We start from the raw sequence: 24,498 nt of genomic DNA on the forward strand, positions 1-24,498 counted from the left end.
CCTTTTACAGTATCACATCTTTTCATCTCTGCTCTTGCCCCCTGTAGTTTCATTAAAAGACAATGAACGTTTTAAGGTAGTCAAATGGAAAATATAAAATTGCACCATTTTAACAAAGCTTAAAGTATTTCCATTCTAAAGCATGAGAAGAATTCAAAATAACACACTTGGTATTTTATTACACTCCATTCCCTGTGTCATTTCCTCATCAAAAGGCTCTTGGTTGGAACAGCCTTTGGAATCGGAAAGGCGGTGCAATCCCAGACTGATAAATAGAGGTAAAATTTTTAAAAACAGTGGACAAATTAGATCAATTTGATTTGTTCTCTAGATCATTAAACTTGATTTTTAGTTTCAAAGATAACATTATTGTAACTCTCTATTCGTCCTACGTTTAGTTGACACAGATCTAAAAATTATAGCCTTTTTTGGGGCTTTTTCTTTTTAACTTCTTTATTGGAGCATAATTGCTTTACAATGGTGTGTTACTTTCTGCTTTATAACAAAATGATTCAGCTATACATATATATTCCCATATCTCGTCCCTCTTGCGCTTCCCTCCCACCCTCCCTATCCCACCCCTCTAGGTGATCACAAAGCACCGAGCTGATCTCCCTGTGCCATGTAGCTGCTTCTCACTAGCTATCTATTTTACATTTTGTACTGTATATATGTCCGTGCCACTCTCTCACTTCCTCCCAGCTTACCGTTTCCCCTCCCTGTGTCCTAAGTCCATTCCCTATGTCTGCATCTTTATTCTTGCCCTGGCCCTAGGTTCTTCAGTCCTCTTTTTTTTTTTTAGATTCCATATATATGTGTAAGCATACAGTATTTGTTTTTCTCTTTCTGACTTACTTCACTCTGTATGACACACTCTACGTCCATCCACCTCACTACAAATAACTCAGTTTTCTTTCTTTTTATGGCTGAATAATATTCCACTGTATATATCTGGCTGAATAATATTCCACTGTATGTATCTGCCACATCTTCTTTATCCATTCATCTGTTGACTGACACTTAGGTTGCTTCAATGTCCTGGCTATTGTAAATAGAGCTGCAATGAACACTGTGGTACATGACATTTTCTGAATTATGATTTTCTCAGGGTATATGCCCAGTAGTGGGATTGCACGGTTGTAGTTTTAAGGAACCTCCATACTGTCCTCCATAGTGGCTGTTATCAATTTACATTCCCACCAACAGTGCAAGAGGGTTCCCTTTTCTCCACACCCTGTCCAGCATCTACTGTCTCTAGATTTTTTGATGCTGGTATTCTGAGTGGTGTGAGGCGATACCTCAGTGTAGGTTTGATTTGCATTTCTCTAATGATTAGTGATGTTCAGCATCCTTTCATGTGTCTGATGGAAATCTGTATATCTTCTTTGCAAAAATGTCTATTTACATCTTCTGCTCATTTTTGGATTGGGTTGTTTGTTTTTTTGATATTGAGCTGCATGAGCTGCTTGTAAATTTTGGAGATTAATCCTTTCTCAGTTGCTTTGCTTGCAAATATTTTCTCCCATTCTGAGAGTTGTCTTTTGGTCTTGTTTATGGTTTCCTTTGCTGTGCAAAAGCTTTTAACTTTCATTAGGTACCCTTTGTTTATTTTTGTTTTTATTTCCATTTCTCAAGGAGGTGGGCCAAAAAGGATCTTGCTGTGATTTATGTCAGAGTGTTCTGCCTATGTTTTCCTCTAAGAGTTTGATAGTGCCTGGCCTTACATTTAGGTCTTTGATCCATTTTGAGCTGATTTTTGTGCGTGGTGTTGGGGAGTATTCTAATTTCATTCCTTTATATGTAGCTGTCCAGTTTTTCGAGCACCACATATTGAAGAGGCTGTCTTTTCTCCATTGTATATTCTTGCCTCCTTTATCAAAAATAAGGTGACCATATGTGCGTGGGTTTATCTCTGGGCTTTCTATCCTGTTCCATTGATCTATATTTCTGCTTGTGTGCCAGTACCATACTGTCTTGATTACTGTAGCTTTGTACTATAGTCTGAAGACCGGGAGCCTGATTCCTACAACTCTGTTTTTCTTTCTTAAGACTGCTTTGGCTAATCGGAGTCTTTTGTGTTTCCCTACAAATTGTGAAATTTTTTGTTCCAGTCCTGTGATAAATACCATTGGGAAGTTAAGAGGGATTGCATTGAATCTGTAGATTGCTTAGGGTAGTACAGTCATTTTCACAATGCTGATTCTTCCAATCCAAGAACGTAATATAGCTCTCCATCTGGTTGTATCATCTTTAATTTTTTTCATTAGTGTCTTAACAGTTTTCTACATACATGTCTTTTGTCTCCTTAGGTAGGTTTACTCTTAGCTATTTTATTCTATTTGTTGCAGTGGTAAATGAGGGTGTTTCCTTAATCTCTATTTCAGATTTTTCTTCCTCAGTGTATAGGAATGCAAGAGATTTCTGTACATTAATTTTGTATCCTGCTACTTTACCAAATTCACTGATTAGCTCTAGTAGTTTTCTGGAAGCATCTTTTGGATTCTCTTTGCATAGTATCATGTCATCTGCAAACAGTGACAGCTTGACTTCTTCTCTTCCGATTTGGATTCATTTTCATTCTTTTTCTTCTCTGAGTGCTGTGGCTAAGACTTCCAAAACTATTTTGAGTTACAGTGGCGAGAGTGGACAACCTTGTCTTCTTCCTGATCTTAGTGGAAATCGTTTCAGTTTTTCACCACTGAGAACGACGTTGGCTGCGGGTTTGTCATATATGGCCTTTATTACGTTGAGGTAAGTTCCCACTATGCCTACTTTCTGGAGGGTTTTTATCATAAATATGTGCTGAATTTTGTCAAAAGCTTTTTCTGCATCTATTGAGATGATCATATGGATTTTCTCCTTCCATTTGTTAATATGGTTTATCATATTGATTGATTTGCATATACTGAAGAATCCTTGCATTCCTGGGATAAACCCCACTTGATCATGGTGTATGATCCTTTTAATGTGCTGTTGGATTCTGTTTGCTAGTATTTTGTTAACGATTTTTGCATCTATGTTCATCAGTGATACTGGCCTGTAGTTTTCTTTCTTTGTGATGTCTTTGTCTGGTTTTGGTATCAGGGTGATGGCGGACTCATAGAATGAGTTTGGGAGTGTCGTTCCCTATGCTATATTTTGGAAGAGTTTGAGAAGGATAGGTGTTTGCCCTTCTCTAAGTTTTTGATAGAATTCGCCTGTCAGGCCATCTCGTCCTGGGCTTTTGTTTGTTTGAAGATTTTTAATCAGTCTCGATTACAGTGCTTGTGATTGCTCTGTTTAAGTTTTCTATTTCTTCCTCGTTCAGTCTCAGAAGGTTGTGCTTTTCTAAGAATTTGTCCCTTTCTTGCAGGTTGTCTATTTTACTGGCATATAGTTGCTTGTACTAATCTCTCATGATCCGTTGTACTTCTGGAGTGTCAGTTGTTACTTCTCCTTTTTCATTTCTAATTTTATTGAGTCTTCTCCCTTTTTTTCTTGAAGAGTCTGGCTAATGGTTTATCAATTTTGTTTATCTTCTCAAAGAACCAGCTTTTAGTTTCATTGATCTTTGCTGTTTCCTTCATTTCTTTTTCATTTATTTCTGATCTAATCTTTATGATTTCTTTCCATCTGTTACATTTGGGTGTTTTTTCTTCTTCTTTCTCTAACTGATTTACATGAAAGGTTAGGTTGTTTGAGATGTTTCTTGTTTCTTAAGGTAGGATTGTATTGCAATAAACTTCCCTCTTAGAACTGCTTTTGCTGCATGCCATACGTTTTGGGCCATCCTGTTTTCATTGTCATTTGTTTCTAGGTATTTCTTGATTTCCACAGTGATCCCTTGGTTATTAAATAGTGTATTGTTTAGCCTCCATGTGTCTGTATTTTTTACAGATTTTTCCCTGTAACTGATACCTACTCTCATAGCACTGTGGTCGGAAAAGATACTTGATACAAGTTCAATTTTCTTAAATTTACCAAGGCTTGATTTCTGACCCAAGATACGATCTATCCTGGAGAATGTTCCATGAGTACTGGAGAAGAAACTGTATTCTGTTGTTTTTGGTTGGAATTTCCTATAAACATCAAATAAGTCGATCTTGTTTAATATATTTAAAGCTTGTGTTTCCTTATTTATTTTCATTTTCGATAATCTGTCCATTGGTGAAAGTGGGGTGTCAAAGTCCCCTACTAAGAGTGTGTTACTGTCAATTTCCCATTATATGGCTGTTAGCATATCCCTTATGTATTGAGATGCTCCTATTTTGGGTGCATACATATTTACAATTGTTATATCTTCTTCTTGGATTGATCCCTTGATCATTACACGGTGTCCTTCTTTGTTTCTTGTAATACTCTTTAAGTTTTCTTTTGTCTGATATGAGAATTGCTACTCCAGCTTTCCTCTGATTTCCCTTTGTATGGAATATCTTTTTCCATCCCCTCACTTTCTGTCTGTATGTGTCCCTAGGTCTGAAGTGACCCAGCATATATACGGGTCTTGCTTTTGTATCCATTCAGCCAGTCTATGTCTTTTGGTTGGAGCATTTAATCCATTTACATTTAAGGTAGTTATCAATATGTATGTTCCTATTTTCATTTTTAGTTGTCTTGGGTGTGTTACTGTAGGTCTTTTCCTTCTCTTGTATTTCCTACCTAGAGAATTTCCTTTAGCATATGTTATAAAGCTGTCTTAATGGTGCTGAATTCTCTTAGCTTTTGCTTGTCTGTAAAGGTTTTAATTTCTCCATCAAATCGGAATGCGATCCTTGCTGGCTAGAGTAATCTTGGCTGTAGGTCTTTCCCTTTCATCACTTTAAATATGTCCTGCCACTCCCTTCTGGCTTGCAGAGTTTCTGCTGAAACATCAGCTGTTAACCTCATGGGGATTCCCTTCCATGTTATTTGTTGTTTTTCCCTTGCTGCTTTTAATATTTTTTCTTTGTATTTAATTTTTGATAGTTTGATTAACATGTGCCTTGGCATGTTTCTCCTTGGATTTATTGTATATGGGATCCTCTGTGCTTCGTGGACTTGATTAACTATTTCCTTTCCCATATTAGGGAAGTTTTCAACTATAATCTCTTCGAATATTTTGTCAGTCCCTTTCTTTTTCTCTTCTTCTTCCGGGATACCTATTATTTGAATGTTGGTGCGTTTAATGTTGTCCCAGAGGTCTCTGAGACTCTCCTCAATTCTTTTCATTCTTTTTTCTTTATTCTGCTCTGCTGTAGTTATTTCCACTATTTTACCTTCCAGGTCACTTATCCATTCTTCTGCCTCAGTTATTCTCCTATTGATCCCTTCTAGAGAATTTTGAATTTCATTTATTGTGTTATTCATCATTGTTTACTCTTAGTTCTTCTAGGTCCTTGTTAAAGGTTTCTTATATCTTCTCCATTCTATTTCCAAGATTTTGGATCATCTTTACTGTTACTATTCTGAATTCTTCTTCAGGTAGACTACCTATTTCCTCTTCCTTTGTTTGGTCTCATGGGTTTTTGCCTTGCTCCTTCATCTGCTGTGTGTTTCTCTGTCTTCTCATTTTGCTTAACTTACTCTGTTTGGGGTCTCCTTTTCGCAAGCTGCAGGTTCATAGTTCCCGTTGTTTTTGTTGTCTGCCCCCAGTGGCTAAGGTTGGTTCAGTCGGTTCTGTAGGCTTCCTGGTGGAGCGGCCTGGTGTCTGTGTTCTGGTGGATGAGGCTGGATCTTGTCTTTCTGCTGGCCAGGACCGTGACCAGTGGTGTGTTTTGGGGTGTCTGTGACCTTATTATGATTTTAGGCAGCCTCTCTGCTAATGGGTGGGGTTGTGTTCCTGTCTTGCTAGTTGTTTGGCATAGGGTGTCCAGCATTGTAGCTTGCTGTTCGTTGAGTGGAGCTGGGTCTTATCGTCAAGATGGAGATATCCAGGAGAGCTATCGCTGTTTGATATTGCGTGGAGCCGGGAGGTCTCTGGTGGACCAATGTCCTGAACTTGGCTCTCCCACCTCAGAGGCACAGGCATGACACCCTGCCATAACACCAAGACCCTGTCAGCTACATGGCTCAGAAGCAAAGCAAGAAAAAAAGAAAGAAGAGAGCAACCAAACCAAAAAAATATCCACCAGTGATAACAAGCACTAAAATCTCTACTAAAAAAAAAAAAAGGACAAACAGAACCCTAGAACAAACGGTAAAAGCAAAGGTATATAGAAAAATATCACACAAAGAAGTGTACACATACACACTCACCAAAAGAGAAAAAGGAAAAAAGTATCTACCTATCTATCTATCTATCTATATATATATATATAAGGAAAAGGAAGAGAACAACCAAATCAATAAACAAATCTACCAATGATAATAAACTCTAAATACTAAACTAAGATAAACATAAAACCAGATACAAATTAGATGCAGAAAGCAAACCACAAGTCTACAGTTGCTCCCAAAGTCCACCGCCTCAATTTTGGGATGATTCGTTGTCTATTCAGGTATTCCACAGATGCAGGGTACATTAAGTTGACTGTGGAGATTTAATCCGCTGCTCCTGAGGCTGCTGGGAGAAATTTCCCTTTCTCTTCTTTGTTCACACAGCTCCTGGGGTTCAGCTTTGGATTTGGACCCGCCTCTGTGTGTAGGTCACCTGAGCGTGTCTGTTCTGCACTCAGACAGGACGGGGTTAAAGTAGCAGCTGATTAGGGGGCTCTGGCTCACTCAGGCCGGGGGGAGGGAGGGTTATGGAATGTGGGGCAAGCCTGCGGCAGCAGAGACCACCAACATGACGTTGCAACAGCCTGAGGCGTGCCGTGTCTTCTCCCAGGGAAGTTGTCCCTGGATCACAGGACCCAGGCAGTGGCAGGCTGCACGGGCTCCTGGAAATGGAGGTGTGGATAGTGACCTGTGCTTGCACACTGGCTTCTTGGTGGCTGCAGCAGCAGCCTTAGCGTTTCATGCCCGTCTCTGGTGCCCGCGCTGATAGCCGCAGCTCACACCCGTCTCTCGAGCTTGTTTAGGTGGTGCTCTGAATCCCCTCTCCTCGTGCACCCCAAAACAGTGGTCTCCTTCCTCTTAGGCAGTTCCAGACTTTTTCCTCCTGGCTAGCTGTGGCACACTAGCCCCCTTCAGGCTGTGTTCACACAGCCAACCCCGGTCCTCTCCCTGGGATCTGTCTTCCAAAGCCGGAGCCTCAGCTCCCAGCCCCCGCCCGTCCCAGCAGGTGAACAGACAAGCCTCTCAGGCTGGTGAGTGCTGGTCCGCACCAATCCTCTGTGTGGGAATCTCTCTGCTTTGCCCTCTGCACCTCTGTTGCTGCGCTGTCCTCCACGGCCCCAAACCTTCCCCCGACCACCTGCTGTCTCCACCAGGGAAGGGGCTTCCCAGTGTGTGGAAACTTTTCCTCCTTCACAGCTCATTCCCAGAGGTCCAGGTCCCATCCTTATTCTTTTGTCTCTGTTTTTTCTTTATTCTTCTGCCCTACCCAGGTACGTGGGGAGTTTCTTGCCTTTTGGGAAGTCTGAGGTCTTCTTCAGCATTCAGTAGGTGTTCTGTAGGAGTTGTTCCACATGTAGATGTATTTCTGATGTATGTGTGGGGAGGAAGGTGATCTCCACGTCTTACTCCTCTGCCATCCTGAAGTTCTCCTCTAGTAGCCTTCTTATTTAAGTATTATTTACTCAATGTGTTATTGGTTTTAGGGCATTCTATCTGAGCTTCAGGCTCCTCATTTGTCAAATCGGGATAACACCACCTCACAAACTCTCCACGCCACAAAGTCAAATAAGAGTTCCAGAGCCTCGCCAGAATCAATTTTTGACAAGAGTGCTAATACCATTCAATGGGGAAAGAATAGTCTTTTCAATAAATGGTGCTGGGACAACTGGATAGCTATATGCAAAAGAATGCAGCTGGACTCCCACCTCATGCCATACTCAAAAATTAACTTGAAATGGATCAAAGACCTAAATGTAAGTGCTAAATCTATAAAACTCAAAGATATGCAGAAATTGGAGCCCTCAGAGACTAGTGGCAGTGTAAAATGGTACAGCCACAGTGGAAAACAGTCTGGCAGTTTCACAAAAGGTTAAACATAGAGTAATAATGTTATTCAGCAATTCTACTCCAAGGTATATATCCAAGAGAAATGTAAAAATGTACACACAAAAATATGTACATGAATGTTCACAGTAGAGTTATTCATAATAGCCCCAAACTGGAAACAATCCAAATGTTCATCAATAGATGAATGGATAAACAAAATCTGGTATATCCATACAGTATAACATTATTTAGTAATAAAAATATTGATACATGCTACAACATAGATGAACCCTGAAAACATGCTAAGTAAAAGAAGCTAATCACAAAAGATCAAATATTGTATGATTTCATTTATATGAAATGCCCAGAACAAGTAAATCTATAAAGACAGAAAGTATATTAGTGGTTGCTAGTGCTGGGGTCAGGAGGAATAGGGAGTGACTGCTAATGGATAGGGGGTTTCTTTTGGGGTAATGAAAATGTTTTAAACTTAAGACTGTGGTGAAGGTTGTACAATTCTATGAATATACTAAAACCATTGAATTGTACATTTAAAATGTGTTAATTTTATAGTATACAAATTATAAATATCTCAATGAAGATGTTAAGAAATAAAACTAAGATTACGCTAGATGATTCTTAAGGTCTCTTTCATTTCTAGAATTACATAATTTCAGAGAGTAAACTCATCACAGCTTACATTTTTTCAACTGAAAATGCACACCTAACTGCATGGTGACAAAAGAAGAAAACCCACAAGCCAAACTGAGGTAAAGTACAACTCTGAACACTGACACCAGCAGACTTTTAGAAAACATCAGCGAACAACCCAGAATAATTGCAAATGTGAAGGCTCTTTTTGGGCAAATATTTTAGGTAGACTGTGAATGTAAGATATCCACAGAGACAGGTATTTCAAGTAGAAGCCACTGCCACAAATAAATGATAGGTATTACATGCAGTGGTTGAAAATGATGATTAGTTATATAAGTCTTTTCAATCTCACCCACCCCGATAGGTACCAATCACCATTAGTAATGTCACCTTCAGATATAAAACAGAGATTAAAAAGGCCAAATATAATATCCTATAAAAGACCAATGACACCTGACTTTCTTCTAATAGGTTATATGTCATCACTTTTGCATTTACGTATATAAAATGCCCCACTGTGAGGCCCTACTGACTATGATACCTACTGACTCTGCTTGGTAAGAAAGCACTCTGAAAAGGTCACTCTCCGTAGCAGTCTTCTGCATAGTCACATGGACCTCAGTGGAGCAACTCTGCATTAATTTGACATATAACTTCTCCAGACCCTGGAAAATAAACCACAATACAATGTAATGATGAGAATAACCACAATTGTTACTAATAACTGCCACAGCTAAAAATCAATGGTAACTTACAGCCATGGCAGCTTGAAAAAATTCATCAGCGATCACAGCATTTCCACCATCCACCCATCCTTTTCCTGTTTTCATATTCAGCTGGAAGAAAGAAGTTAGAAAATAATTTTTAAAAACTCACACCTCTTCAAAACTGACTGAGGATTATATTGGAGAAAATATTTAATCCTCTGTTCATATTCAGTAGTGTAATCCACAGAAAACAAAAAACTAACAGCATTTATTAGACTTCTGTGCTCTGCTCAGAACTCCATAATTAAAGAGAAACGGTCTTAAGAAAAGCAATAATAAAAAATTAATATACTTGAAAACACATCTTCTAAGAAAATACTAAAAGAAAACATTGAGATAATTTACACAGGAAGAGAAAGTTCTAAAACTTAATGCCTGGGGCTTCCCTGGTGGTGCGGGGCTTGAGAATCTGCCTGCTAATGCAGGGGACACGGGTTCGAGCCCTGGTCTGGGAGCATCCCACATGCCACGGAGCAACTAGGCCTGTGAGCCACAACTACTGAGCCTGCGCATCTGGAGCCTGTGCTCCACAACAAGAGAGGCCGCGATAGCGAGAGGCCCACGCACCACCATGAAGAGTGGCCCCCGCTTGCCACAACTAGAGAAAGCCCACGCACAGAAACGAAGACACAACACAGCAAAAATAAATTAATAAACTCCTACCACCATCTTAAAAAGAAAAACTTAATGCCTCACATACTTGAAGAAAGTTATATGATAAGCACTAGACTGTAAGTCAACATACCTCGGTTCTAGTTTTTAACTACGTCTCTAATAAAATTTTTCTTAATCCAGCAAACGTTTATTATGTATCCTTTACATGCCAGGCACCCTGAAGAAGCTCACGGTATTATAACTGACAGACACCTAAATAAATAGTTAAGTAATATGCACAAATACTGTGGAAGCAAACAAGGACTGAATCAAGATAGAGGATTGAGCACACACTACAGCCACCCCTTCTATTATAAATCCCTAGAAATGATGTGTATATAGTACATACTATGATATATATATATAATATATACTATAAATTTTATATACTATGAACCCCTAGAAAGTATATATATATATATTTATATGATATAGTATATATATATATATCCTTTCTAGGGATTTATATATATTTTCTAGAAATAAAAGAAAAATATACATATTTTTCTTATTAATAATAGTCCTGAAAAATAAGGGGCATTTTCAGTTGATATGAAATTATGAAGAACCTCTGAAAAACAGCAAATGGAATGAGGCAAAATCCCATATCCTAAAATGCACGAAAATGCAAAATGTGGAAACATTCTGGATATGAACAGGAGGAGTATCAGGCAGTAGGCTTCATCCCCAACAGATATATTCTCCCCTCCTCCCCAGAAAGGAACAGTAAGTACAATCACTTAGGCTAGAGAAAAACAGAGTTCCAGGTGGCTGACAACACAGGTCAATGCAAAACCTCTGGTCTTAATTCTCCATCAGTCACTGGATTCAGTTACAGTAAATAGTGTGACACAGAAGACTATCAAGGAATCTCAAATTAAATATAAGCAAGAATCACCAAATGTTTGAGGGTAACCAATAATATGAAAGGACATCACACTCAACAAACAGAATACCTAAGGAAATAGAATTAAGACAGCAAGTAGATGGAAACATAAAAAGAGAAATACCATTATTATCCACAGAATTAAACAGTAGTCATAATCGATAAAATGCTCCTTTTAGGTTCCATTCTTTGAAATCAATAAAGCCAAAAATGCAAATGTGAGAGGTAACAGAAGTTGGAAGGGTAATGGTGGGGAAAGGGAGAGAGAATGATAAAGGTACTAATATCTTCACAAAGTTGAAAGTAAAGATATACTCTCCAAAACTGATGGAGAAATAAAAACTTAAATATATTAAAATAAATAAATTTCAATTAAAATAATAATAAATAAAATAAATTAAAAACAGTATCATTAACAAAAGCTGAAAGGAGTAGGGGAGGTAATATATGATGAGATAAATCTTCATCTATCATAACAGAAAGAAACAGATCATATACGGAGCTGATAAATCAAGATTTAATTATTGTAGGCTGAATTGTGTCGACCCCTCCCACCAAAAAATTCATAAGTTGAAGTCCCAGCTCCCAGTACCTCAGAATGTGACTGTATTTAAAGATAGGGCCTTTAACAAAATGATGACGTTAAAATGACACCATTAGGTGTGCCCCAATCCAATCTGACTGGTGTCCTTTTAAGAAGAAATTTGGACACACAAAGGGACACCAGGTGTGTGCCCACACAGAGGAAATGCCATATGAGGACACAGAGAAAAGGCAGCCATCTGCAAGCCAAGGAGAGAGGCCTCAGGAGAAAACAAACCTTCCAACACCTTGATCCTGGACTTGATTTTGGATCATGATCTTGGACACAATTGTGGGAAAATAAATTTCTACTGTTTAGACCACCCACTGTATAGTATTTTGTTATGGCACCCCTAGCAAACTAATACAGTGATACAACCATATGATTTAAGATATATGAAAGTAAACGTGAGAAGTAAAAACAAAAATGGTTACAAGCAATAGCCTTAAAATAGGAAAAGATATATGCACAAGGCAATTCACTGCAACATCCAAATGTCCATCAAAGAGGGCTGCTTGAATATGACAAGTTACATGCACCAACTGAATGCTATGTAGCTAAAAAAAAAACGAAAACGCATATCTCTATATACTGCTATGGAGTGATCTGTCAGATATAATGTTAAATTGGGTAAAAAAAAAGGTGGAGAAAAGTATACATATGGAATACTACCAATTATCTAAGACACTCGGGGCAGGCAGAGATATGAATAAATACCTATTTGCTTATATTTAAAAAGCAAAAGTAGAGAGAGGAAACAAGATGGTGGAGCAGAAGGACGTGCTCTCACTCCCTCTTGTGAGAACACCAGAATCACAACGAGCTGCTGGAAATCATCGACAGGAAGACACTGGAACTCACCAAAAAAGATACCCCACATCCAAAGACAAAGGAGAAGCCACAATGAGACGGTAGGAGGGGCGCAATCACAGGAAAATCCAATCCAATAACTGCTGGGTGGGTGACTCACAGACTGGAGAACACTTATACAACAGAAGTCCACCCACTGGAATGAAGGTTCTGAACCGCATGTCAGGCTTCCCAACCTGGGGGTCCGGCAACGGAAGGAGGAATTCCTAGAGAATCAGACTTTGAAGCCAAGTGGGATTTGTACCACATGAAGGAACAAGATAACCCCCCCCAAAAAAAATCTAAATGAAGTGGAGATAGGCAACCTTCCAGAAAAAGAATTCAGAATGAGAGTGAAGATGATCCAGGACCTCAGAAAAAGAATGGAGGCAAAGATCGAGAAAATGCAAGAAACATTTAACAAAGACCAAGAAGAATTAAAGAACAAACAAACACAGATGAACAATACAATAACTGAAATGAAAACTACACTAGAAAGAATCAATAACAGAATAAGTGAGGCAGAAGAACGGATAAGTGACCTGGAAGACAGAATGATGGAATTCACTGCTGAACAGAATAAAGAAAAAAGAATGAAAAGAAATGAAGACAGCCTAAGAGACCTGTGGGACAACATTAAATGCAACAACTTTCGCATTATAGGGGTCCCAGAAGGAGAAGAGAGAGAGAGAGGACGAGAGAAAATATTTGAAGACATTATAGTCGAAAACTTCCCTAACATGGGAAAGGAAATAACCACCCAAGTCCAGGAAGCGCAACAAGTCCCATACAGTATAAACCCAAGCAGAAACACGCCGAGACACATAGTAATCAAATTGGCAAAAATTAAAGACAAAGAAAAATTATTGAAAGCAGTAAGGGAAAAATGACAAATAACATACCAGAGAACTCCCATAAGGTTAACAGCTGATTTCTCAGCAGAAACTCCACAAGCCAGAAGGGAGTGTCACGATACTCTTTAAGTGATGAAAGTGAAGAACCTATAACCAAGATTACTCTACCGGGCAAGGATCTCATTCAGATTCTATGGAGAAATCAAAAGCTTTACAGACAAGCAAAAGCTAAGGGAATTCAGCACCACCAAACCAGCTCTACAACAAAAGCTAAAGGAACTTCTCTAAGTGGGAAACACAAGAGAAGAAAAGGACCTACAAACACAAACCCAAAACAATTAAGAAAATGGTCATAGGAACATACATATCGTTAATTACCTTAAACGTAAATGGATTAAATGCTCCAACCAAAAGACACAGGCTTGCTGAATGGATACAAACACAAGATCCATCTATAAGCTGTCTACAAGAGACCCACCTCAGACCTAGGGACACATACAGACTGAAAGTGAGGGGATGGAAAAAGATATTCCATGCAAATGGAAATCAAAAGAAAGTTGGAGTAACAATACTCATATCAGATAAAATAGACTTTAAAATAAAGAATATTACAAGAGACAAGGAAGGACACTACATAATGATCAAGGGATCAATCCAAGAAGAAGATGTAACAATCATAAATATATATGCACCCAACACAGGAGCACCTCAATACATAAGGCAACTGTGAACAGCTATAAAAGAGGAAATTGACAGTAACACAATAATAGTGGAGGAATTTAACACCTCACTTACACCAATGGACAGATCATCCAAAATGAAAATAAACAAGGAAACACAAGCTTTAAATGACACAATAGACCACATAGATGTAATTGATATTTATAGGACATTCCATCCAAAAACAGCAGATTACACTTTCTTCTCAAGTGAGCACGGAACATTCTCCAGGATAGATCACATCTTGGGTCACAAATCAAGCCTCAGTAAATTTAAGAAAATTGAAATCACATCAAGCATCTTTTCTGACCTCAACGCTATGAGATTAGAAATGAACTACAGGGAGAAAAACGTAAAAAACACAACCACATGGAGGCTAAACAATACATTACTAAATAACCAAGAGATCACTGAAGAAATCAAAGAGGACATCAAAAAGTACATAGAGACAAATGACAATAAAAACACAATCCAAAACCTATGGGATGCAGCAAAAGCAGTTCCAAGAGGGAAGTTTATAGCTATACAAGCCTACCTCAAGAAACAAGAAAAGCCTCAAATAAACGATCTAACCTTACACCTAAAGGAACTGGAGAAAGAAGAACAAACACAACCCAAAGTTAGCAGAAGGAAAGAAATCACAAAGATCAGACCAGAAATAAATGAAATAGAAACAAAGAAAACAATAGCACAGATCAATAAAACCAAAAGCTGGTTCTTTGAGAAGATAAACAAAATTGATAAACCATTAGCCAAACTCATCAAGAAAAAGAGGGAGAGGACTCAAATCAATAAAATTAGAAATGAAAAAGGAGAAGTTACAACAGACACCGCAGAAATAAAAAGCATACTAAGAAACTACTACAAGCAACTCTCTGCCAATAAAATGGACAACCTGGAAGAAATGGACAAATTCTTAGAAAGGTATATAACCTTGCAAGACTGAACCAGGAAGAAACAGAAAATATGAACAGACCAATCACAAGTAATAAAATTGAAACTGTGATTAAAAATCTTCCAACAAACAAAAGTCGAGGACCAGATGGCTTCACAGGTGAATTCTATCAAACATTTAGCGAAGAGCTAACACCCATCCTTCTCAAACCCTTCCAAAAAACCACAGAGGAAGGAACACTCCCAAACTCACTCTATGAGGCCACCATCAACCAGATACCAAAACCAGGCAAAGATACTACAAAAAAAGAAAACTACAGACCAATATCACTGATGAATACAGATGCAAAAATACTAGCAAACAGAATCCAACAACACGTTAAAAGAATCATACACCATGATAAAGTGGGGTTTACCCCAGGGATGCAAGGATTCTTCAATATACACAAATCAATCAATGTGATACACCATATTAACAAACTGAAGAATAAAAACCATATGATCATCTCAATGGAAGCAGAAAAAGCTTTTGACAGAACTCAACACCCATTTATGATAAAAACTTCAGAAAGTGGGCAGAGAGGGAACCTACCTCAACATAATAGAGGCCATATATGACAAACATCATTCTCAATGGTGAAAAACTGAAAGCATTTCCTCTAAGATCAGGAACAAGACAAGGATGTCCACTCTCACCACTATTATTCAACATAGTTTTGCAACTCCTAGCCACGGAAATCAGAGAAGAAAAAGAAATAAAAGGAATACAAATTGGAAAAGAAAAAGTAAAACTGTCACTGTTTGCAGATGACATGATACTATACATAGAGTACCCTAACGATGCCACCAGAAAACTACTAGAGCTAATCAATGAATTTGGTAAAGTTGCAGGATACAAAATTAATGCACAGAAATCTCTGGCATTCCTATACACTAATGATGAAAAATCTGAAAGAGAAATTAAGAGAACACTCCCATTTACCATTGCAACAAAAAGAATAAAATACCTAGGAATAAACATACCTAGGGAGTTAAAAGATCTGTATGCAAAAAACTATAGACACTGATGAAGAAATTAAAGATGATACCAACAGATGGAGAGATATACCACGTTCTTGGATTTCAAGAATCAATACTGTGAAAATGACTATATTACCCAAAGCAATCTACAGATTCAAGGCAATCCATATCAAATTACAAATGGCATTTTTTACATAACTAGAACAAAAAATCTTAAAATTTGTATGGAGACACCAAAGACCCCGAATAGCCAAAGCAGTCCTGAGGGAATAAAACAGAGCTGGAGGAATCAGACTCCCTAACTTCAGACTATACTATAAAGCTACAGTAATCAAGACAATATGGTACTGGCACAAAAACAGAAACATAGATCAATGGAACAAGATAGAAAGCCCAGAGATAAACCCACGCACCTATGGTCAACTAATCTATGACAAAGGAGGCAAGGATATACAATGGAGAAAAGACAGTCTCTTCAATAAGTGGTGCTGGGAAAACTGGACAGCTACATGTAAAAGAATGAAATTAGAACACTCCCTAACATCATACACAAAAATAAATTCAAAATGGATTAGAGACATAAATGTAAGACCGGGCACTATAAAACTCTTAGAGGAAAACAGGCAGAACACACTTTGACATAAATCAGAGCAAGATCTCTTTTGATCCACCTCCTAGAGTAATGGAAATAAAAACAAAAATAAACAAATGGGACCTAATGAAACTTAAAAGCTTTTGCACAGCAAGGGAAACCATAAACAAGACGAAGAAACAACCCTCAGAATGGGAGAAAATATTTGCAAACGAATCAACGGACAAAGGATTAATCTCCAAAATATATAAACAGCTCATGCAGCTCAATATTAAAGAAACAAAGAACCCAATCCCAAAACTGTCAGAAGACCTAAATACACATTTCTCCAAAGAAGACATACAGATGGCCAAGAAGCACATGAAAAGCTGCTCAACATCACTAATTATTAGAGAAATGCAAATCAAACCTGCAATGAGGTATCACCTCACACCAGTTAGAATGGGCATCATCAGCAAATCTACAAACAACAAATGCTGGAGAGGGTGTGGAGAAAAGGGAAACCTCTTGCACTGTTGGTGGGAATGTAAACTGATATAGCCACTATGGAGAACAGTATGGAGGTTCCTTAAAAAACTAAAAATAGAATTACCATATGATCCAGCAATGCCACTACTCGGCATATACCCAGAGAAAACCATAATTCAAAAAGACACATGCACCCCAATGTTCACTGCAGCACTATTTAAAGTAGCCAGGGCATGGAAGCAACCTAAATGCCCATCGACAGACAAATGGATAAAGAAGTTGTGGTACATATATACAATGGAATATTACTCAGCCATAAAAAGGAACGAAATTGAGTCATTTGCTGAGATGTGGATGGATCCAGAGACTGTCATAGAGAGTGAAGTAAATCAGAAAAAGAAAAACAAATATTGTATATTAACGCATGTATGTGGAACCTAGAAAATGGTACATATGAACTGGTTTGCAAGGCAGAAGTTGAGACACAGATGTAGAGAACAAACGTATGGACACCAAGGTGGGAAAGTCGCGGTGGGGTGGGGATGGTGGTGTGCTGAATTGGGCGATTGGGATTGGCATATATACACTGATGTGTATAAAATTGATGACTAATAAGAAGCTGCTATTTAAAAAAATAAAATTAAATTTAAAAAAACTAATACTAAACTTTCTTTGGGTTATTTGTATGGAAATATGTTAATATAAATGTTTCAGACATTACATGAAATTCCTAAAAATCTTATATGTTCTGGTATAATGTTATAAGTCATAATTCTAGTTATTACTTTAAAATGTATATGTCAGAAATAACTAGATTTCCTTGTCAATTGCATTATTATGAACTTCCATCAAATCTTTAACCGTGGTCATTTTTAAGTCTTTTGTCATTTACAGACAGTTCTGCCTGTACTCTGATTCTTTTGCAAAAATGTTCCTATAGGGCTTCCCTGGTGGCGCAGTGGTTGACAGTCCGCCTGCCGATGCAGGGGACACGGGTTCGTGCCCCAGTCCAGGAAGATCCCACATGCTGCAGAGCGGCTGGGCCCGTGAGCCATGGCCGCTGAGCCTGCGCGTCCGGAGCCTGTAATCTGCAACAGGAGAGGCCACGACAGTGAGAAGCCCGCGTACCACAAAAAAAAAAAAATTTTCCTATAAAAGGGTTTCATCTTCAAGGAATTCATGGAAAAGACTCTGATAAGTACAGGTTTCTGGTAACTGACTATACTGCTGAACTGAATGAATAAGCATTTTCTGAACTCTAATGGAAAACTGATGAATTCATAAAAGTGCTAACAACAGATCAAGATGAAATAAATATTAATTACATGGGAGTGAGTAAACTGATGAGGATGATGATAATTTTTGTGACTTTCTGTTTGAATAAAAAAATGTGATGTAACTTTATGTAAAAAGAACTTAATGCAAAACAATGTCACTCTTCTCACATATTTTCTCTTGCTTTGGAAAATATAGATATTTTCTGCTAAAAATGTGATTTATGCTGACACGTAATACCTTGATTATTGTTATTATAAATGAATTAATAAATATTTTTAAGTTTCAAAAAAACAATAGGAGAGAAAGACAAATAATCTATGTTATCACTTATATGTGGAATCTAAAAGATAAGACAAACAAATATATATAACAAAACAGAAACAAACTCACAGATATAGAGAACAAACTAGTGGTTACCAGTGGGTAGAGGGAAGGAAGAAAGGACAAGAAAGGGGTTGGGGATTTAGAGATGCAAACTATTATGTATAAAATAAATAAGCAACAAGGGTATATTGCACAGCACAGGGAAATATAGCCATTATTTTGAAATAACTTTAAATGGAGTATAATCTATAAATATATTGAATCACTATGTTGTACACATGAAACTCCTATTGTAAATTAACTATACTTCAATAAAATACATAAAGTCATACATACATGCATACATACACACATATCAAAAGGATAAACAATAAAATAAACAAAATAGTTACCAACAGGGGAAGGGAGGGAACAGAGTAAAGAGGACAGAGATAGAAGCTAGACTTCTCTGAATATACTTCCTTTAGATTTGACTTGACCTCAGAACCATGTCAGTATTTTACATAATTATAAAACAAAATTCAGGGACTTCCCTGGTGGTGCAGTGGTTAAGAATCCGCCTGCCAATTCAGGGGACATGGATTTGATCCCTGGTCTAGGAAGAGCCCACATGCCGCAGAGCAACTAAGCCCGTGCACCACAACTACTGAGCCCACACGCCACAACTACTGAAGCCCACGCACCCTAGGGCCCACGTTCCGCAACTACTGAGCCCACGTGCTGCAACTACTGAAGCCCACGTGCGTAGAGCTAGTGCTCCATAACAAAGAGAAGCCACCGTGATGAGAAGCCCAGGCACCACAACAAGAGTAGCCCCCGCTCGCCACAACCAGAGAAAGCCTGGGTGCAGCAACAAAGACCCAATGCAGCCATAAATAAATAAATAAAATAAAACAAAATTCAATCAAAATGGGTAGGTGGGAGCAATCACAAAAATCAAAAGCAAACAGAAGCAAATAAACCTAGCTATATATCAAGTCGATAGCTTAATCATAGGGAAAGGAATTATTTCAGGTAATTTTAAGATATTTTAATAATATGAACACAATATTTTGACTGTACATCCCTAGTGAGGTATATCCTAAGAACAAAAGTGCAAAAAAATTCCTAAACGTTTTTAGAAATCATTCTTAGTAATAATATCGATATTGCTATATCCTGAAACTGTTTCAAAAATACATTTTCTAGGATAAAAGAGGTTATTCATTACTTTAATGTTAGGCACCAAGATTTTTAGCACCAAAGACACACAAATATAAAATCAAGAAGCTAAGTAAAACCCTATAATCCTAAATATCAATTGGAAATATCAGTATGAACTCATTATATACTTTCTCTCTTAAAAAATATATATGTCATAGCTCTGTCCACTAAAAAGGTCTAGAAACAATAATCAATGCAATAGTAATGAGCATTTGTGACGTCCAGACTGTGGGTTCTAAACAACGTTCTCCACTAAAAGAAAGCAGAGCTCCTTAGAGGAATGGCTGATTCCAGGTCTAGGGTAGGAACTATACAAGATAAGCCTGGATATCTTGCCATATCGGAAACCAAATGAAACTATTACAAGACTGCTGAGGTCGTGCCAAAAGGACTCAGAATCACTTAAAGAAGCTCCTTCCAGCCCAAAATAGGACATTGTGCTTCAATAAGCATAATAACTACAATGAACTGAAAGTCATTAAATATGTTAAAATCCATGAGTTCACAGTAATACTTTAAAAAAAAAACCCACTCAGTCATCATTTAAGGATGTTACAGAATCAACTCATTATTCTGAAAACTGTTAAATAAAGGGGAAGAGTCAGGACTTTCGTATACAAAATATACTTCAGAGTAACCAAATAGTTGATGAAAGTTTCTCTCTATTCCAGTTAATAAACAAAATAACTACAGAATTAGAATATGCAGACCCCCACAGAAATAATGGATCTGGGGACAATAATCATCAAAGGACACTAACACAACAGAAAAGAGACAAGTAGACATTAGTGCCTCCTGATGGAAGTACACCATACCGCCTATGAATTATTCTTGACAAAAATGAACCTGAATCAGATCAAGCTTCTAAATCTAACTACCAGTTTACAGGAAAAACAGAGGACAAAGTACTACATTAAATGACACCATAAGGATGCAGTTATCAGAATCCAGAATTTAGGTAAACTATAGAACATATTAACAAAATACAAGGTGTGGACTTTAATCCTGATTCTAAAAAACCAACTGGAAAGAAGTGGGGGGAGGGAGGTGGGAAGAGTTGGGGGGAGGGAAGACTAGATATTTGATGATTTTAGAAAAATCTTTATTGAATTTTATCAGGTATGATAATGGATATTGGGTTTGAATAAAAAAGATATCCGGTCTTTTAGAGACATGTACTGAAATATTTATGGGAAAAATAATGCTTCTTTGGATTTATTTCAAAATAATCCATGGGGCCAGGGGTTTGCGGTTAGAGGAGATATAGAAGAAACAAGAGTGGTCATGAGTTGATGATTACTCTAGCTGAGTGATAGGTAAATAGGGGAATCATATTATCTTTTCTACTTCATGTGTACATTTGAGCTTTTCAATAAAATATTGTTTTAAAACACTAGGAAAAATACTTTCCACTAAAAAAACATACATGCCTCTAGGAAGCAAGACAGGGGGTAGAAAGGGATGGAGCAGAAAACTATTACCTTTTATTATTTTCCTTACTTTTCATAAATCCTGAATTATAAGTTCAATATTTAGTCCACTAAATCACTGTAATAACAACTACAGTACTGCTGAGACCTTTAATTGTAATAGATATAATTATTATAAAAGTAACATTGCCAGAACTAAAGGATATAACCCCCTTCCAGGTTTACACTAACTTCAACCATCTACACAGGAATAATGACTCTCTCACTGAATCTGCACTTTCTCCTGATTTAATTAGGACTTACCAAAATTTGTCTTTGAATAGCTTCTTCTGAAGCAGCTGAGCCTTCACACATACACATCAACTTGCAAGCAACGTGCCGTACTGCAAAACAGTAATTAGATACCCATAAACACAAAACATTCATTCCCCTTTTATATACACATATAAAGAGAAAAGAGGAGTGAAGTGAAACCACTTTTGTTGTTAAAAATAAGAACTTTAAAGGTCTTTTTAAAAAATCAATTATCAAAAGTAAATGACCTGAAAACTACCAAATGAATCATGGGCTTAATGCTTTAGTCAGACAGATATCTAATTTTCAAATTTTAATTTCTGCCTGTCTTAAATCCCAAAGACTCACATGATGCTCTTGTATGTACCATGCTGGCAGCAAAATAATTCTAAGTAGAATTGGAATCTAAAGCTATTCAACATCTGACAAAATTCCTGAACATCAGAATAGTTTAAGATTATTCTCCTAAAATGTGAAACGGTCTAAATATATTATTTTCTGCAGATGAGGTAAAAGTTCTTGAAGCATAACTTAGAAAATACAGGTATCGTCATTACACAGTTCATTTACCCTGAAAATAGGAAAGTTTGAATAATTGTAACCTCTTTAGTTGTGTGGTTTCTTTCATCATAAAACATACCCAATTTATTAAAGATGACTTCACATATAACTGAACTAGTTGTCTTGATGTTATTAAATCTCAGCAGCCATTCTACTTATGCTAACACCATTTTTAATTAATATTCCAATGAAAAAGAGAAGATTTGCCCAGCTTAAATTACGGGTAATTGAAGTAGTCAAATTTTTTTTTTTTTTTTTTTTTGCAGTACGTGGGCCTCTCACTGTTGTGGCCTGTCGCGTTGTGGAGCACAGGCTCCAGACGTGCAGGCTCAGCGGCCATGGCTCATAGGCCCAGCCGCTCCGCGGCATATGGGATCTTCCTGGACCAGGGCACGAACACGTGTCCCCTGCATCAGCAGGCGGACTCTCAACCACTGCGCCACCAGGGAAGCCCCATGTAGTCAAATTTTTATTAACATTACAAAATGTAAAATTTATTCATCCCTCAACAAATTTAATTTGTTTCTGGGGAAAAAACTTTCAGTAAAATAATTTCTAAACATATATTTACATTGTCCTGCATTTCCAGTTTTGTTTTGTTTTGTTTTTCTGAGGTACGCGGGCCTCTCACCGCTGCGGCCCCTCCCGCCACGGAGCACAGGCTCCGGACGCGCAGGCCCAGCGGCCACGGCCCACGGGCCCAGCCGCTCCACGGCACGCGGGATCCTCCCGGACCGGGGCACAAACCCACGCCCCCCGTATCGGCAGGCGGACTCCCAACCACTGCGCCACCAGGGAAACCCACATTTCCAGTTTTGAAAATGTTTCCTTTATTGTTTTCAAAGTTTACTAATTCTTCTGTACTCTCAAGGACCCTGATCTCAATTATTTTCCCTCTCCAAAGATATCTTCAGTGCTTCCCTCTCAATTTACTCCTTTCCCTCTACCTTCAAATATATCCATCTCCCTTCCTTGAAAAAATTCAACTAACCCCACTGTGCTTCAAGCTTCCCTCCCATTTCTCCTCTTCCTCCCATTGTCAAACTTCTTGAACTGAATGAGCTACTATGTTTTATTGCTACTCCCTCGTCTCCTTAATGCCCTGCAATCTGTTTTGCATCTTTACCACTTTACTAAAGCTGCACTCCCAAAGATCACCTTCCCTGACTTCACAGCTACATTTCACAATGATCATAATAACCTTTTTGAAAAATACTACTTCCTATGCCTCACTCTATCCTGGTTCAGCATTGAGCAGTGTCCCTCTGTGGGAAATGTCTTAGTCTAAGAACTTTGCTCCAGCCCCACATTCTTGATCCAGCTGTGTATAGTTATCACCAATAAAGCCTTCAGGCCAAAGGCACCTGAGGCTCAGACAGAATGCTACTTCAGTATAAAGATGTTGTCTTTGTTGCTGTTGCTCTACCCTTGTCTTCTCATCAGCCTCTTCTTGGCCCCTCTATACTATAAACATCTTGGTTAGGTGCTTGCTGACTGACTCCTTGCATCTGCCTTACTCTGCTCCATCAGTGCCCACAGCTTGGTATTTGAATTGACTTTAAACAACATATAAATTTGCATCCTCTGGCATTTGTGAATTCTTTATTTTTACTGTTTATTTAGCTTTAACCCATTCCTTCCTAAATCCTCAAGCATAATGTATGCCTGGTATTTTTGCCCTGGAGTCTTACCTTGTCCCTTTCACCTACTGCCTGCTATAACATGGTTTGACAACCCTATAAAAGATTATGTACTCGGGCTTCCCTGGTGGCGCAGTGGTTAAGAGTCCGCCTGCCGATGCAGGGGACACGGGTTCATGCCCCGGTCCGGGAAGATCCCACATACCGCGGAGTGGCTGGGCTCGCGAGCCATGGCCGCTGAGCCTGCGCGTCCGGAGCCTGTGCTCCGCAACGGGAGAGGCCGCAGCAGTGAGAGGCCCGCGTACCAGAAAAAAAAAAAAGAGAGAGACAGTATGTACTCAATAAGTGGGTAGCGAGTCTCCTCTAGAATATTTTGACTGTTACTTGTGGTATCCTATCCTTGCTCTTTTTCTTCCCAGTCCGTAACTGGAAGAATTAAGGTTAAAATCTCAGTACTCTGTTCTCTCAACACCATTGGTTCTTAATATTTGGTATGCATGAGAATTCCTGAGAAATTTTTTCAAATTACAGACATGCCCAGGTTTCATCCTAAACCCCCCAGATCAAAACCTCCAATGGTGGAGCCTGGGCATCTGTATTTTAAAAGGCTCCACAGGTTACTCTCATTTATACCAGTATCTAAGAACCACTGCTCTTTATTTTCTCCCTCAGAGAACTCAACAATTCTTGTGGCTTCAACAGTCATCTCCATGTGAATAACCATCAAATCTACAGGCAGCCCGACCTTTCTCACAAGCTCCAGTCTCACATCTCCAACCTTATTGTCACCTCAAATACAACAGGTCTAAAACTAAAGTTTAAGAGT

The 24,498-nt window shown here is 38.3% G+C and overlaps 1 protein-coding gene across 1 annotated transcript in view; it reads right to left on the minus strand.

Moving 5' to 3' along the window:
- TEX11 (testis expressed 11) overlaps window positions 1–24,498 on the minus strand; it is a 345,012-nt gene that overhangs the window by 281,520 nt on the left and 38,994 nt on the right. Inside the window, exons 5-7 of the mRNA XM_012535167.3 lie at window positions 21,481–21,560; window positions 9,411–9,491; window positions 9,201–9,320 (exon numbers count right to left, since the gene is read on the minus strand). Of these exons, the coding sequence (XP_012390621.2) occupies window positions 9,201–9,320; window positions 9,411–9,491; window positions 21,481–21,560 (281 nt within the window). The remainder of the gene's footprint in view (window positions 1–9,200; window positions 9,321–9,410; window positions 9,492–21,480; window positions 21,561–24,498) is intronic.

The sequence above is a fragment of the Orcinus orca genome, chromosome X (assembly GCF_937001465.1).
Source record: "Orcinus orca chromosome X, mOrcOrc1.1, whole genome shotgun sequence".
NCBI classification, from domain to species: Eukaryota; Metazoa; Chordata; class Mammalia; order Artiodactyla; family Delphinidae; genus Orcinus; species Orcinus orca.